This window comes from Haliotis rufescens, unplaced genomic scaffold (assembly GCF_023055435.1).
Source record: "Haliotis rufescens isolate VD_foot unplaced genomic scaffold, xgHalRufe1.0.p SCAF_5, whole genome shotgun sequence".
In the NCBI taxonomy this organism is placed as follows: Eukaryota; Metazoa; Mollusca; class Gastropoda; order Lepetellida; family Haliotidae; genus Haliotis; species Haliotis rufescens.
The window spans coordinates 40,781,566-40,798,709 of NW_025964223.1; the positions used below are offsets into that span (position 1 = coordinate 40,781,566).

General features: G+C 39.3%; 1 protein-coding gene across 1 annotated transcript; it reads right to left on the reverse strand.

Moving 5' to 3' along the window:
• Positions 1-3,287: 3,287 nt before the first annotated feature.
• Positions 3,288-15,877, reverse strand: LOC124153110 (organic cation transporter protein-like). The gene is made up of 6 exons (XM_048384290.1): positions 15,753-15,877; positions 15,142-15,354; positions 14,233-14,459; positions 9,546-9,727; positions 4,288-4,439; positions 3,288-3,951 (listed from the first exon to the last, which is right to left on the reverse strand). The coding sequence occupies exons 1-6, from the start codon at positions 15,875-15,877 to the stop codon at positions 3,831-3,833; spliced, it is 1,020 nt and encodes a 339-aa protein (XP_048240247.1). The 3' UTR covers positions 3,288-3,830.
• Positions 15,878-17,144: the final 1,267 nt, after the last annotated feature.

Below are 17,144 nucleotides of genomic sequence, written 5' to 3' on the forward strand. Positions count from 1 at the left end.
GCTGTTCTAATTTGTTCTTGCACTGCATCATATCGTGTATTTCATCTGTATATGTGTAATGTGTATATGTATCAATGACTACACTTATACCGCATATTCTGCAACAGACTATAATTAATCACCTTATTATTGTCTATCCATTTACCATGGCTGACTGCACTAATACCCTTTTAACAGTGGACACCGATATCAGTATACATGTAGGCTTTTTGTTCAAAAAGGAATATGCAGGAAATTATATGTAACAATTAACTGTGTACTAATTACATGTTTGAATGTTATCAGTTTTACGTTCTGTGTAAGCATCTTCTAAAATCTTCTAAAAATATAATAAAATACAAAACTCTCTGCCGTAATTTTTTGTGGAAATCATTCGATCAAGTAAAAATGACTGCGTGACAAGACGAATCAACTATTTATACCCGATAAAAGAAACTGCCGTATTTTAGGAACAGTGCTATAACAAGACATTTGAAATTTCTAACAAGCAGATACATTAGAGACAGTGACTAGACTACAGGTACGTAATCCGTATCAATCAAAGGTGTAAAAAAACTGAAAATCATATCTGTCGGAGACCTACCAAATTACCAAGTTTTATCATTACTATATTTATTACAATGTTAATACTTTAGTGATACATTTTTTAGAGGAGAGGGCATACACACAAGTATATTGCTTCCGTGTGTGAATGCAGGTTGTACTTGGTATCTCAGTTCTCAGTTTCATACCGGTTGTATAACTGAATTTGTATATGGAACCATGCGTACAGCGCTAGCATGACAATTACTTGCTATTCGTCAGTTTACAACACACATAACACGGTCAAACAATTTTAGGCACCGCTTTTGCGAGTTATTTAGTACAATAATGTTTTATTAAAATCTATTTCAATTTGTTTTCACCATTTTCCCTATTTACAGTCGGTTGAGACTGACGCCGCATCAAATATGTTTGTGTACCGATTACATAACTCTAATGGACAGGGTGGGGTGGTAGTTCACCGGACGACACTGTGTATATTGGGCGGCTCCTTTGATATCTCCTCCAAACATACGTTTATTGAATGACCCCATTAAACGATGATACACATTTCGATGGTTATATCAAGGCACTAATTCATCTTTCATAAACATTTTTTTGTCTTTGTGCTTAATATATCCACATATCAACGAACATTTGTAAAACATGTATCCTGAAAAAAATAAACATTTTCAGGCTAGGTATTTGCCCACAGCAACACCTGCATAACTGTTTATTCACGCGTGGTGTGGTAGATCGTAATTGACCGAGAGCAGGTATTGTAGAATCACCTGTAAATAAGGCCGACACTGTAATTAGATACAACGTACTAATGAGAATTATCATAAGAAGGCTGTTGTTTTTTCTGAACTGTTACCATTTTCATACCAAAAGTGACAATGCAGTTAAAAGTTGCTTTAGTGTCACAATATTCACTCACGTTTTCCTCAATCGCATTGAAACATAATTCCCACTGGTCAGTTCGAAGCGTGGACAATTTTACTGTATCTTTGTGGAATTCAAAAAAGCATTTGAAACTGTGGATCGAAATAACTTCTTTAAATGTTGCTCGGTAAAGGTATACATCTTAAGATAAGTACACTACTGAGGAGTATATATGGAAACGTGAAGGCAGCTGTGAGATGCAGTAAAAATAACATGACTGACATATTCAATGTGTAAGATTCAATGATGTACACTATCACTGCTCCTTTTAGGTTGTCCATTGATAAACTTGTCGTGAACACCGATTGTGGTGTTATTTTTTAGGCGACGTTGAAAGGCTTTATCGATTTTACTGCTTGCGGATGTTGTTGCAGATAGTGTTCTAAATTTACAGAAAAAGATTGATGTTATATATAAATATTTTGCTAAGTGGGGAGTTTCTGTAAATACTAACAAAACTAAAGTTGTTATTTTCAAGAAAGGTGGAAAGATATCTAAACATGAGAAATGGTTCTTTGGCCCAAGAAAGACTTGAAGTAGTATCATACTACAAATAACTTGGCTTAAGAATTTCATGTCGAAGGGTATTTACAAAAGTATTGGAAGTACTTTCAAGGCATCCAGATAAAGAAATGTATTCAGCTTAGTAACGTATACATTAAATCTCTGTTTAAGATATGTCAGCCAATATGTTAATGCTGATGTTGAAAGAAGTTCAGATACCCTTAATACACAATTATACAGACATTTCAAAGATAATGATTTTTTTACATCGATGTACATGTACCTTTACTGCAAATAAAGCCAAGAAGAAGAATACCATGTTTTATTAATATACTTAAACGCAAGTTGTACATAAAATATATATACTAGCCACATAAAGAAACAGTGCACGGAGAAAATATAGATATAAGGGCACACCGTTCATATATGAAAGATAGGTTTATTATTGGAGACATTCAAACGCTCATGCACGTGCCATGCGATATGACGTCATTGATGTTACTGCACGTGCATCATGTGCAGCTGTACACAGCATGTGCAACTCAAAATTCGCTGTCACTTTGGAAAGCATGATCTGTGGTCATTCAAAAATTCAAAACTTCTCAGGCGCAGACACAAGCATATCACAAGCGAATCATGCCAAGATTGACAGCTGCACAGCGTCATGAAGCCATTGGAATGATCCGAGCGGGAATGAGGCAAAAACAGGTGGCAACACATTTCCAATGCCATCGTAACACGATATCGGCATTGGTGAGGCGTTATCAGAACACAAATGACGTTGCCGACCACCCACGTTCAGGACGTCCCTGAGTAACGACGCCAAGACAGGACAGATGGATTCGAGTTACACATCTCCGACACAGGTTTCAAACGGCAGTAACGACGTCCCAGACAAATCCTGGACTGCGCCGCATCCCAACACTGTCAGGAATCGTTTACGTCAGTACGGGATTCGACCACGACGCCCTGCCATACGTCCCATCCTGACACACCGTCATCGAGTCAACCGTCTAAGATGGTGTCGAAATCATGTTCGCCAACCTCGAATATGGTGGAGAAATGTTGTCTTTACAGATGAATCGAGGTTCAACATTTCCCACAGTGACGGGCGCCAACGTGTCTACCGGCGTTTGGGAGAACGTTATGCACGCAACTGTATTGTGGTGAGGAATCGTTTTGGATGTGGCTCTGTGATGATTTGGGGTGGGATAACAGCACAGCACCGAACCCCTTTGGTGGTTGTTCACGGCAATCTCACCGGTGTTGGCTACAGAGATCAGATTCTGAGGCCTGTGGTCATTCCTTTCCTGCAACGTCATGGCCCGGGATTGACATTTCAACAGGACAACGCTCGTCCTCAGTTCAGTTAATCGAACCATGGTACCTGTCAATATGGTGGCATATAAATTATTGACACGCATTTTAGCATGTGATTTGTTTGCACTGCGCCTAGACGAAACGACTTGTTCCTGGGACGTGCTCAAAAAGAATGATGGAAATAGTGAACAGTGTTTCCTCAGAGCGTCTCTTTACGTGTGTATACATTTCTTTTCACAAACTACCATTTTGTGTATTTCACAAACAAAAACATTCTTTTGCAGTTGAGTATATGTCCAGTATATGTAGATATAAGAATTAAATCCCTGCCTGACTAGTATTATGCGTATCCAACACTAAGAAAATGTGTACAGTTAATGAAAAGACATTTGAAAGAAAGATGATAAATTGATAAATTAATTAAACAAAACGTGTACATCTATTCAGGTCCGATATACAAATGGTGCTCCGCGACGAATTTTTCTACAACAAAATACCATTGTGCCCTTGACCCACATATGAGAGCTGAATCTGTCTGTCTAAATGTTGTCCATGATGATTTGCATTCTTCCTCTCTGTTTGCCATTCAAATGTATTCCTTCCTCGTAATGTCCATGGTTGTTAACATCAACATGGGATGCATCAAACTTGTGGTTGACCCTAAAAGAAAGCTTGTAATGTCATGATCAGTATCTTCAATTACTCAACAAATTCCTTCTCTCAACTCTCAGGCACATTCAAATGATCTGCGGATACATTGGTTTCAACTTCCCTCCTAGACCGTCGTCATACAGCTCGAATATTGCTGAGTGCGGCGTTTGACAACAAACATACAAACAAAAACTAGTTAATTCAAACAATGACATTTTTATATTGTGCAAAGTGAAAAGTATTGTGCACTGCCGTGGGTCATGATCATTTGTATAAGTAATATGATGTGACAGGCCATGATAATTAAAACAAAATAAAACATCAAAATGTATGAGAGAGAGATACCTCCCCATCTTCTTGGCGTCATCTATGGACTCTGGGAGATTTTTGTTGAGTGTCTCCGGTAGAAGTAAGGCCAACACACCAGCCCCAACCATCGAAACCCCGAATATAATCAGTGGAACAGCCCGTCCAAAGTCGCCAGGAATCACGAGTGCCTTGGTTGGAAATGTCAATGCATTAGCAGTTCGTCATATATGTACATTGGGTTTTTCAAATTTTGGGCAATTCTCAGTGAGAATTTTAAATCGTTTAGTTGACGCTGTAGTCAACAATATTAATGCTATATTATTACCTGAGCGACCACTAAGCATATCATTCATATATTACCAGCCGTACTCCACGGAAATGGAAACGCATAATGAATGAAATCAGTTATATATTAAGACACACAGTGATTCAGGAATCACAAATATATATTTTGGTCGTCCAAACATATGACCATTGTTACAGTCGCCAAATCGCAAAATCAGTTGTCGCTAAAGTGCATCTACTAGCTAACCACGTCACCTTTGCATCTTCGCAATCTGCATGTGCAACATGAACGCTTATCTCCAAAAGCCCCTACATGCCAAAAAACCTACAGCCCAATACCCCTAAACCAACAAAGGGATTTCACCTACTTATAATGGAACAGTCCCAAAGACTAATTATTCATGAGTGTAAAGGATGAACCAAGAACAGATAAGCTAGCTGGATTAACATTTGGAAAGATTGACTGAAATTGAGTAAAAGATTATATCAATTAACTTAAGACTGGTTTGTTTAAACATATTATATTTCCAAAGAGACCTAAATTGGTGAACAAGCCAGTTTGCTTATTTAAACACTGTTCCGGGAATTGGTTTAATACCGAGTAAAGGTTGTACATGAATGTACCTAAAGTATTCAAATAAACCAATTTCAACCAATTGTATTAAGCGTACGTTAGCTGTGGAATGTAAGCGTTGTGAAAAAATGACTGCATATCATTAGGCCGGTCTCCAGAATGTTGAGTTTATTGTTTTACAGAAAGGAAGCACACACGTTTTGTTTAATGGATATCATCACACCAAGAATGTAGAGAGACAAACTTGTATTCACTGGAAGCGTGTGAAGACCACCTGTAAAGGGGAAGTGACCACAGTTGGTAATACCCTTAGGAATTCTACAGAACACAACCATAGAACTTTCACCGCCTGCCCTGGTTTGTGGACGGCTCTACAGCATACTCTCTTGTCTATACCTTAGTGCCGGATCGTCAGATAGGTACCTACTCCAGACTTTTCCGATTGCTAAGGAATGAAGTTCAACAGAGACTCAACATGAACGCGTTGCACACGGGTATCACAAGCGTGGCGGACGGGTTTCACACGGGTGACCAACGGGGTGCACACGGGTTGCGTAACGCGTTGCCCATGCGTGTAAGGGGAATGAACTTCTATGCAGTAGTGTAACACTGTCCTCGTTGACACACGATGGCGAGTGGGGAATAGGGGTGCTGAATCATTTTCTTTCATTATGGCTCAACAAAAATCTGGTTTATCTCAAAATGAAAAAGGAGACGTCTGGAGGAAATTGATATTTCAAATGGAAATCTTTCTCAAAATATTGATTCCTGGGCTAAATTCCTGGTGATTGAGGCTGCTGATAATTTACCCATCAAATTAAATCCTTTTGCTATTTCAAAGGCTGTTTCCGGGATTTGCGGTGAGGTCAAGAACGTCACCCGTCTCCGTAGTGGTTCGCTTCTGGTGGAGTGTGCACGGAGACAGCAATCTCTCAATCTTTTATCTATCCCTACATTTGCCAATAATGAGGTTGCTGTGTCTGTGCACAGAAATTAAATTCTTGTCGAGGCATAGCCTATAAACGAACAGGGTTTTGTTATATATGTGGCAGTGTATGTTATTGTTGAACAGTGAATGTAGCTGTGTTGCATTGTTCCTGTTGAGATTCAGTAGACGCACGTTTCATTGTACTTAGACAGTGATTAGTTACTATAATTTAGATGCTAGTGTCACGTGTAAACGTCCGGAACACTGTGGACTGTGATAGTGTGTTATAGAAACATGTGGAACATTCTACCTTGTGAGGGCACTGTGTAGAAAAAATCAGTATCTAGTTAGACTGTATGTAAGGGGATAAGGGCGTGCCTCTCGTATCTCTCACACATTTATTACATCAAGACCAGCTTTCGTGTGAGGATCACTCATCACCCCGGATTCCCAGCTAAGGCCACCTCGGAAACTTGACCACTGTCGCCGCTGCGTTAATATATTACGATCACTCATTTTTGCTATCACCACAGTATTTTAGTATTTGATAATGACCACTGTCATCATATTCAACACTGTCATTGAATATTGTACTACCACTCTTTTGTTTACTGTCATTGTAATTGATGTGCAGTAATTTGTATTGAATTGTAAATTTCGTGAAATTTGCAATATACTTAACAACAAAAGTTCCTGTGACACCAATATTTTAGTGTATTTTTCAAACAAGTAAAGTTTGGTTTTCAATATAGTAGTACACGAATGGAATCAAGTCACAAAAACGCAACTGCTACAGAAAGCATGCATTCCATGCAAAAGTTGACTTTTATGCAAGCCCCATGCATTTCACTACCCAAGAATGGGTATAAAAACATATGCGTTAACGGGATTCCATATGCATTGTTTAGCTTGGTGCTGACAACAACAACTCAGAAAAACAACAAAATTACGCAATTATTCAACATTACGAAATGCCACGCCTGTCCGAAAATGAACGTCTGCGAGCCATTGGTATGCTTGAAGCAGGATCGAGTCAACGTGATGTAACAGTTGCAACACAATTTAACGTCCAAAGAAACACCATTTGGTGTTTATTGCAACGTTGGCAACAGACGAATGCAGTCAGACATAATCCTCGGAGTGGCAGGCCACGCGTAACCAATAATCGACATGACAAGTGGATTCGAACAACACACCTACGTAATCGATTCCAGCCAGCAACAGTGACTGCAAGAAGCATCCCTGGCCTTCGACGAATGTCTTCCCAAACCGTCGCCTCAGATGTGCACGGATTGTCGCCAGAAGACCCACCAGACGTAACATTTTGACAGGAAACCACCGTCAAGCACGTCTGTAGTGGTGCAGACAGCGTCTACGTTGGACGGCCACGCAGTGGGGACAAGTTCTATTCACTGACGAGTCTCGTTTTCACCTCAGCCACAGCGATGGACGGATTCGAGTGTACCGACGTCGAGGTGAACGTTACGTCAATCATTGTGTCATGGAAGATCGGTTCGGGGGCGGCAGCGTTATGGTATGGGGTGGGCTTACAGCAAGACAAAGGACCCGTTTGGTAGTGGTAGAGGGAAATCTCAATGGGCAGCGCTACCGCGACGAGACCATCGGCCGTCTTGTTCTACCGTTTTTGCGTCGTCATTGCCCAGGCATTACCTTTCAACATGACAACGCCCGGCCTCATATTGCTCGACTTGTTCAGGACACTCTTCAACAAAACAACGTGAATGTCATCCCCTGGCCGGCTCGCTCCCCTGATCTCTCACCAATCGAGCACATGTGGGATGAGATGGATCGGCGCCTTCGACATCAACCACGTGTTCCACAGACACTCCTGGAACTTCGAAACATGCTCCAGCAGATATGGACAGATATCCCACACTTTGTGCGACGCCTGGTCAATTCCATGAGACGAAGATGTGTTGCGTCCATCGCAACCAGAGGTGGACACACACGCTATTGATTTGTAAATTGACATTTTGGCATGTTTCTGTTTTTTTATGAAATCACGCATTTTCTGAAGTCAGTATGGCAAATTAAACCATTTGAACACTTACAGGAGTCTTTTATCTGTTGCAAACCGAAATTGTTTCAGATTTTGTAAAAAACTTTGCATTAAATCTTATTCAATGTCACAGGAACTTTTGTTGTTCAGTATACATTGCTTGCTTGTATTCCATTTGTTGGTTGTTTTGTTAATTTCACACGAAGTTATTCTACGTTCAGATTTCTGGGTTAACAGACTGTTTCAGGTCTTTTACCTGACCTCTTCATCCGGAGGGCTGCACAACAGCAAACACACGATGCAGAAACAGAAACTAACAACTCTATTGGTCGCTTGGAAACGTGTGAATCATGGTCGGCCGTAGCCGGGGCGTTTCATGTTTCCACAACTACATGACCAGACAATGGAATCGTTACCAACACCAAGGGACAACACGTGATTTTCCCAGATCTGGCAGATCACCTGTGACCGCCACAGCCGATGGCCGCTATTCGAGGGTTCATCACCTTCGGCAAAAGACCACCAAGACATATCTTCAGCATCCCCAATACCAGGTTTGCCAAGGATATTGGTCAAGACGTGGGGAATGTCTTCAAGAAAGACGGCTTCGAAGTGTTGTTTTGACGGGCCAACATCGTCGACTACACTTAATATGGCTTCACATGCAATTGGGAACTGTGTGGTTCAGTGACGCGTTACGCTTTTTTGTCGTCATGAAGATGGAATATTTCGTGTGTATTGACATCGGCGAGAAGGTTTTGCGCATACAGGAACTCGACACATTCAGTAGAGTTACTGTCATGGTGGACAAATATCTCGCAAAATCGCAGGACTAACTTGGTTCACGTTCATGGCAACTGACTTGACATCGGTACCGAGTGAAATAAGGCATCCATAGGTCACTCTAATTATGCAAAACGCCAACGCCAGATTACATAATGCACAATTCATAACTGCCATACCCAGAAAAGAACAACATTCAGGTCCTAACCTGACACTCTTGATAATCAAGAATGACCCTATTGAACATTCATGTGTTGAGTTTGATAGACGGAGTCAACCACAGTCGCAGTCTCTGGAACAGCTTGCACTGCAACAACACGCCGAGTGGACTACCAATCCCATTGCGTCCACGAAGAGTTCTTAAGTCCCGGGTTGAGCACTCTCGACAACGACTGCTGATGGCCTATACATTTTACTTTAGACATATCATGATCATGTCAACATCCGCGACTGTGGTGGCGTGTGTCATATGTTAACATTCCGCTGCTTTCCGTTGACCCAATAAACAAATTCTTTACATTTCACCCAAAATGTTCTGGAATTTGAAAGGTGATATTGTTCTAATATGCATTCACACACTCATGTTATATTAACAGCATAACAAAATAGTTTAAATTTCTGGGAATAGATACAACCTCTGAGAAATGACAAAAGAGGCTAGGCAGTCAATTATTACTGTAAAATGAAAACCAAAGTTTAGTTACCAAGTTGGCGATATAGGGTGATATGACTCCTCCTATTCTCGAACATATAGATGCAACGGCCATCACTGAGTTCCTGACGACCGTTGGAAACAACTCAGAAGTGTACAGCGTGACAACTGCGAAGCTTGCAGATACGAAAGCTCGACCCACAAGTGCCAGCATTATGGTTATCCAGTTGAGATCTGACGACAAAAATAAGTTTAGAAGTATAAAATGTTTCTTGTTCAGTCACGACTCACTTCCTTTAGCCCTTCACAATCAACCGGTATTCAGCTAACATGTGTATTTGGATATAAAGATTTCTTATGAGTATGGAAACAGTTTTCGACACTTTTGTTTAAGATAAAAAAGTTTGAATAGAGTGAACACCCTTAAAATGGACCACTTCACAGATACAGTTTACATAACACACTCTAAGACGAACACCTGTATAATTAGCACAGCTGCGTTTGTGTACTTATCCAATCAACTTACTCTAGAAAGAACATCGGCAATCATATGTCTTTCTATCCTTGATATGCTTAATTTAAAGATTAAACTTTTGTAAAGACACACTTCACGTCATCAATCTCATTATTTTTCTTCATGTGATTTGTGGACACCTCCCAAATACACCTCAAAATGGTGCAATGATAAAAGCAAAGTTGTGATTTCTTTCTCAATTGTAGAATATATTTTCTGGAGCCTTCAAATTTCTTTCAAAAGTAACAATCAGGGTGATCAATGCTGTTTCTTTCTGTGACACTGCCAGTAGGCATTTCACTTTCAACAAATTCTCAAAAGGAGGTGTTTCAAGACTGGAGAATTCATACGTATGGCTTTTTCTCTTGCATAGTCTTCCCGGCAATGCTATTTTTTCTGTAGTAACCTGCAATACCTAAGTTCCTTTATATTTGTTGGAACTGGGGAATTTGCAATAGCTTCTACTTGTGCTTTAATTGGTTGTACATGACCTAAGACACATGTGCCTGAGCAAATTCACAGTCAATTATGTCTGTGAAAGTCAAATGTTCGCCCCAATCCATTGAACATCAAGTCGTCAATGTAAGACACTGCATCGTGTAGACCTTGAGTGATGTCATTGACGAGGCACTGAAAGGTAGACGGCATACCTTTGTACTGAAAAGTTTATCAATATTCTTTGCACGCTCAGTTAGTGGGATCTTGACCTATTCTGTCAAAACAGTCATCAATTCTTGGTATGGAACGATTCAGTTTCAAGTTGGTAAAACACTGGAAGGTGTTGTCGGGCTTGGGTACCAGGATGCATGATGAACTCCACTTGCTCTCACTGGGTTTTATGTCATTCACTATCATAAACTTGACTTCCTTTTGGTCAAGCTCATGCTTGTGAGGATTCATGCTCTTAGGATGATTTATTCATAGGCAGTGCATAATCTATATATCTGTCATGCCTAACTAAGTTGGTACGACCACATACTTCTAGAAACAAATGGACACACGTGATTTAAATCTGGCATCTGTCACTTTTGTTCTGGAGTAAGAAGAGCTTACTTCAAATCAAGATTGTTTGATACCTCAGAATTTTAAGACTAGCTAGCCTTCTCTTCAACATCATCAAACTGCACATGCTAACTGGTAAACTCCAAAGTTGATCAGGTACCACACTATTGCCAGGACTGGAATTGTTTTCATAACAGACTTTAATTTCGTCCTGCTATTACTTAAAATTGTCCCTGGAATCTTCAGTAGCTGTCAGAAGTCTACTTTGGAAAGAACATCAAGTAAAATCAAATCTAATTGATCATGAGGCCATTGTTCTTTCAAATTGTTAAGTCGTCTTCTGACCATGTGACCAAAGGCTAAACTCTAAGGGACTCCTGAACTGACCCCATAACTGGAAAGGAATGCTTGTATCCAAGGCCTTCCCAGCTTCAAATCAGTTATTCCTAATCATATTTCAAAAAGCCTGAAGTGAATGAAATAAACTAAAATGGTAAAAGACCCAAATGACAAGCCATAGTAGTTTCGCGGACCGAACTCATCACTTGTTCACAATTTGGTAAAAACCTTTACACTCATCTTCAGCAGAAGCTTATGGAGGTTTCCATGTTCTCATCAAAACATCATCTGGGTAGTAGAAACAAACAGGTGCCTTGGAAGTCTCATTGGTAGAAAATGCTCATCTAGTACTTCAGTTTTAGGATCATCACACTGCGCACTGAAATTGATCTGTACTAGTTTGATTTCTAGAAGAGGTATCCTGAAGAGAATGATCTTTGAAAGTACCAGCAAGGTTGCCTGCACCAGCAAGGGGTCTCCATTCTCATTTGAAATCTCCTGGGAGATCGTGTTAGCCATGTACATGGCACGGTACATAAAGGAAATATACTTTGAATTTCTTTCTGAAGTAGTTCAGTGTTCTGTGAAGTGTTTGGCTCAAGGCTAACACATGGATCAGTTCAAAACTTTCCAATGTTTCTTCAATCAGCAACGCCAAAGCTGAATACACCTAAACGTTCCTTCTCAACGTAATATTCGTGCACTCACGAATGTACATAATTTTGTCACTGTCGAAATGTCTTGAAAAGGGACATGCTCCGTTCTTGAATCTGGAATAACGCTGGAAGCTTGCGGGAATTCAGTGTGATCTGCATTTATTTTGAATTTGTGTACATCACATTGACTGATAGACGATAACGTCTTGACCACAGTTTACACTGGTTCATTTACCATTAGGGACAAACATGAACATACTACAACAAACCTGTGCACATTATTTCATTGGTGAGAACCCAGAAAAAATACATAAGGTATGATAATTTCCTTGTCTTTTTCTCCAAAAGATCATAACTGCCAAAATTATCAATAAACATATATGTGCCCTATTCCTTTTTCAAAAGATAACATTCTCTTATAGATATATGGCTACCTCACCAGTTTAAGAGCCAACCTGGTTCTTGTGATTAAACTAAAGAAATATCATGTACTGTTACAAGAAATTAATGTATCATATACCAATTACAGTTATGTTTAAGAAATGTTTTGTTGTGAAACAAACCACTTAATACACAAGAATAATCTCCATATGAGGTTTGTATGCATATGTTAAGGATTATATCTATTTATTTATTATTCATAAAATACTAAATTTAATAATAACATAATTATAAAATAGTTACTTATTCACTTAACTGATTTCCAGGTGAAAGATAATAATTGATGATTGATCACTTTGTGTTGATGTGTAGACCAATATTTAGTGTCATAAACATAATCTCTGTGGAAAAAATAACTACGAAATATATAATACAACTTGTATAAATAAAATGTTAAAAACATGTGAACAGCTGTAAATAACTAAACATTAACAAATCTATCATCAATACGCAATCATGGCGGTATTTATATTTATGGAATAAATTTTAAAATGTTTCGTGAAATTATACTAAATTCATGCCAGCTATCAATGTATTTTAAAAGCAAAAACCCTTTAACTATGCCAAATTTAATGTGACACTAACGTATTTTTTATATATAAATCACGCAGTTGCGTATATGTTATATTCAGCAACACACGAATGTTATTTCGAAACACATTTTGAATCATATCCCTTTACATTCAACGTAACATCGAATGGTGATTGTACACATTGAAATTTCTTATTAGTGGTGATTTCGGCTACATTGCAGTGATACGTGTTTATTCTGTATGTGGCAGGCCAAATATTAAAAAAATACTGTAATTGTTTTGTAATGTAAGATTATTAGTAGACTATCCCTGTCTGTGACATTATAACTGGTGACCTTTGCACTTACTGAAAAATTTCGTTTTTCTCTTGTCATATTAAACGGAAAATTACAAAGGAAACATTCTTCGATTAAGAAGAACGGATATATGTGAAGGCAATGTATATTTTGTGGATATTAAAATGCCAATACGTTAAGTTGAGGTCGGGCGAAGCGCGGCATGGTTGACTTGAGTACGTCTGCTCGCATCACGACACGGGATTTGTATTTTTCGTACAACGTCAACATTCATCAAAAGCACTAGAAATTAGGATTTATTGTTTTCTGCAAATATTATAACATGACACGTAAGATGACGTAACTCGAATGTTCTTTTTTCTGCAACTGACATGATGACCTCGAAAATTTACTGAAATAGTTCATACTTTACCATCGCGCTGTTATTTACCGATACAAAAATCGAATTTATACTCAGTTAAAAATAAGATATCGGAGATGTAATTATTGAAACCAATTAGCCCAAATGTAACGATTTAGACAGGTTCCTAACATGAAACGCATATCACCTTCAATCACGTAATTTAGGTAAGTTTAAGAAAATTTACCATTTTTATGTTCGCTTTGGCCTTAACCTTGGTATGATTGAAAACATCAGGATATTTCTATATAGTTGTGTGTCGTTTTCTATCGAGAATGAATGTGCAAAATATCTCTTCAATTGTCCCTTGTATAATGAAGCACAGACTGTTTGAAATTCCACCCTCACTGCAGCACCTTATGCTGAAACAATTCAGCAGGCTAAGGATTAAGGTCATTTCCAGTGTCCCTTGCTGTGATATGGCTTGAATGTTGCTTAATTGGCGTACAGACCTACTCTCTCATTCATGGCTGAAAATAAAGTTGCTCCTAAATCCCATCTTGAATAGTTGCAAAGACGTTAAACAGTAAGCAGTTTATTCATCTCATAATTACTTACCTCCAGATCCATACAAGACAGGCAGGATTGTGGCGGTGCAGCAGATGCCACCAAGGATCATGGCCGCACAATGTAGGGACTTCCTGCCGATGCGGTCCAGAAGGAGAATGCAGACGATGATGGAGACGAATTCTGTTGCTCCTGCGATGAGGCTGTTGGCGTAGACGCTGCCACCGAGACTTGCCACATTGAGGCCGAGACCGAAATACCCCAGACTACATACCAACCTGAACAATTACCAGAAATATTAAACCTAGCACTTCAATCTTGCACAAACAATTCGGTAAAGTGTTATGCAAAACAATTTGACAGTTAACCAAATCCAAAATCGTGTTCAGATATTCAACGTATGAGATAAATTTCATCCGTAGAACGTAAAATATGCACACAATTCTGAAACAATTTTCGTTTGCTAGCCCCAAGTTGGTCAGTTAACGGTTAGTGTTGTTGAAAACACGACGCCATCTCATTTAGATATACACGTATGCTTCATGCTGAATGAGTGAGCGAAGATTTAAGGGTCTGCGATATTTCAGACAGTAACGTAACTTCTACAAAGAATTATCATGCGTAAACAGCTTATATTTATGAAACCAACAAATAGCTGTGTTCGAACGTTAGCACCAGAATAGACATACACGCTGAACAAGGTTTCAAGACAACCACCGCCCATCAGTGGGTGAAAATATTTTGCAGCGAATAAATTAAACATGCTTTACGGTCGTTAAAAAATGTAAACTTATGCGTACACTTCTTTAAAATCTCAGACAGAATTGAAATCTTATCATTAACTTGCTTGGGGTTTTACAGACAGGAAAATATGTAAATCGACACAAATTGCATTTATTATTGCTATACCATAAAGCTCAGGTCACGTGAATAATTATTAAGAGTGATAAACAAACGTACCAATTTAGAAAGACAATGGTACATCTTGCTACAAGGGTTGGGCTTGTTAATATGGTCCACATAGGTTCTGATCTATCGCTGTCCAGTATATTTCCAAGGGACAGGTCAGACGGCAAGGTTACTTTGTTGACCTTCGCAGCATGGCGTATCACTGCATCCGCCTTTGCATATCTCTTCTTGCTGATCAACCAGCGGGGAGATTCCGGCATAAACCTGTACGAGGTATAAAACCATCATTAAATGTGGCTTAAGGTCATTCATATCAGGCTAATTAGCTTGATATGGAAGCAGTTCCCGAAATGTTGTGGGTCTTAGAAGTTAACCACTTTAGAATACTACTATCAACGAGCACAGGTGTAGTGCTGGTAAACCCAGTTGCATAATCAGGGAGAAGCAGGATTCGAACCTACGATCACGTCTAGGGGACGCAACTCTGCACAGCGAATTACAGCTCCTTAGACCAATGGGCCACCTGCACCCCTAAAAGCCAAGCGTATTGTCATGCAATCTGTAGCTAACTAAGCCGTGTTAAACCCAACTCATTCACATAACAATGTCACTTTCTTGAACTTCACTTAAACGTTAGAATGTATCGTAAACTCTGTGCTTACCAGTAGTACGTTAGAAAGAGAATTGTTGGTGTTGACAGAACCAGTTGTAGATGTTGCCATTTGCGGATAAAGTAGGCGGCAACAACGACAAAGTTCGCCGAGGACCAGAAGAATTCAAGAATCATACCGGTCCATCGACGCTTAGACGGGCCAACTAGCTCCACACCTGGAACGTTATCATTGCTAAGTTCATAATTTACATGAAAAATACCATAATTAACACACACCTGTTATATCCTAGCATGTTTTAATTATCATGTTATCGGCATATGTCTGCATTTCTAGTTATGACGTGTCAGCTTGATGAAGGAGGAAAGCCCCTAAACGTGATGCAGGACTTGGACGTTTACCATTTAAGTGAAACCCCGGAGCTGATAAACCTGGAAACATAAGCAGTGCGAATCTTGGATTAAAACCAGCGAGCATAGGTATCTGCCACGCAAAAGGGGCGCAACTCTGCACAGCTGGTTTAGGTGCCGTGATACAACTGAAATTCGTTTTATTCTAAATGTTTTTCATCATGTACATTTTATATGTAATGTAAATCCATATGTGCATACCTCACAGATCGCATGTTTGTATTGTGTGACCTGACGCTGTTCATGTTATCACCCACTAGATTTGCTGGTCCTGATCCGATTACAAGCACACAGTTCTCATTATCCGACCAAGTATAAGCCTACGGTATCAGTACATACTAGTATTCCATTCTGGATTCTCCAAGAGGCTCGACTCATGCACTAGGCGTATATGATAGAGAAAAACATTACCAACAACAAAACCGCTCATCCATATGGCTGCGCTTCCAATGCCGTTAAGGAAGGTAAGGGAAGCCAAGACGCCAAAACCCGGGGAGAATGAGACGGTGATTGATGCAAGGCAGTGAAGGATTACACCAATCATAAATATCTTCTTCCTCCCTATTCTGGAAATCAATATGAATTCGACAAGTAATTTAACAAAGGTGCAAACCCTCGCACGTTTATACTCTACTCATGCAACCTAATATTCAGTTTAACGTATAAAGGATTTGTGTGACACAAATTTTCGAAAATGGCAATTGAACTGATAGATTGTGTGACAGATTCGCTGTTCAACACACACCTAAATGGTTTAACAACGACTTGAGTAATTGCTTTAAAAACCATGACCACACGTACATGTAGCTTTATATATTATGTTACATTCATTGTTCATCCAAAACACACCATGTTCATAATTAAGTAAGGATAAGATAAAAGGTTGAACATCTTCTTTATGAAGCGATTATGAGCGACGTTTTTGTTGCAGATTCTGTCACCGTTAAAAAGCAAGGATGTACAGAGTATGGTTGACAAGCATATCTATAGGTGTGAGTCAGTGATTATACAGTTGAGTAGAATGAGATGTAGT

Bases quoted from the DNA above. Each gene is read 5' to 3' on its own strand.
- LOC124153110 (XM_048384290.1), bottom strand. From the start codon at position 15,877: ATGATTCTTGAATTCTTCTGGTCCTCGGCGAACTTTGTCGTTGTTGCC. The intron at 9,728-14,232 runs GTAAGTAATTAT...TTTTGTCGTCAG, and splicing joins TGTCTTGTATGGATCTGGAG to ATCTCAACTGGATAACCATA. The intron at 3,952-4,287 runs GTATCTCTCTCT...GCTTTCTTTTAG, and splicing joins GACGCCAAGAAGATGGGGAG to GGTCAACCACAAGTTTGATG.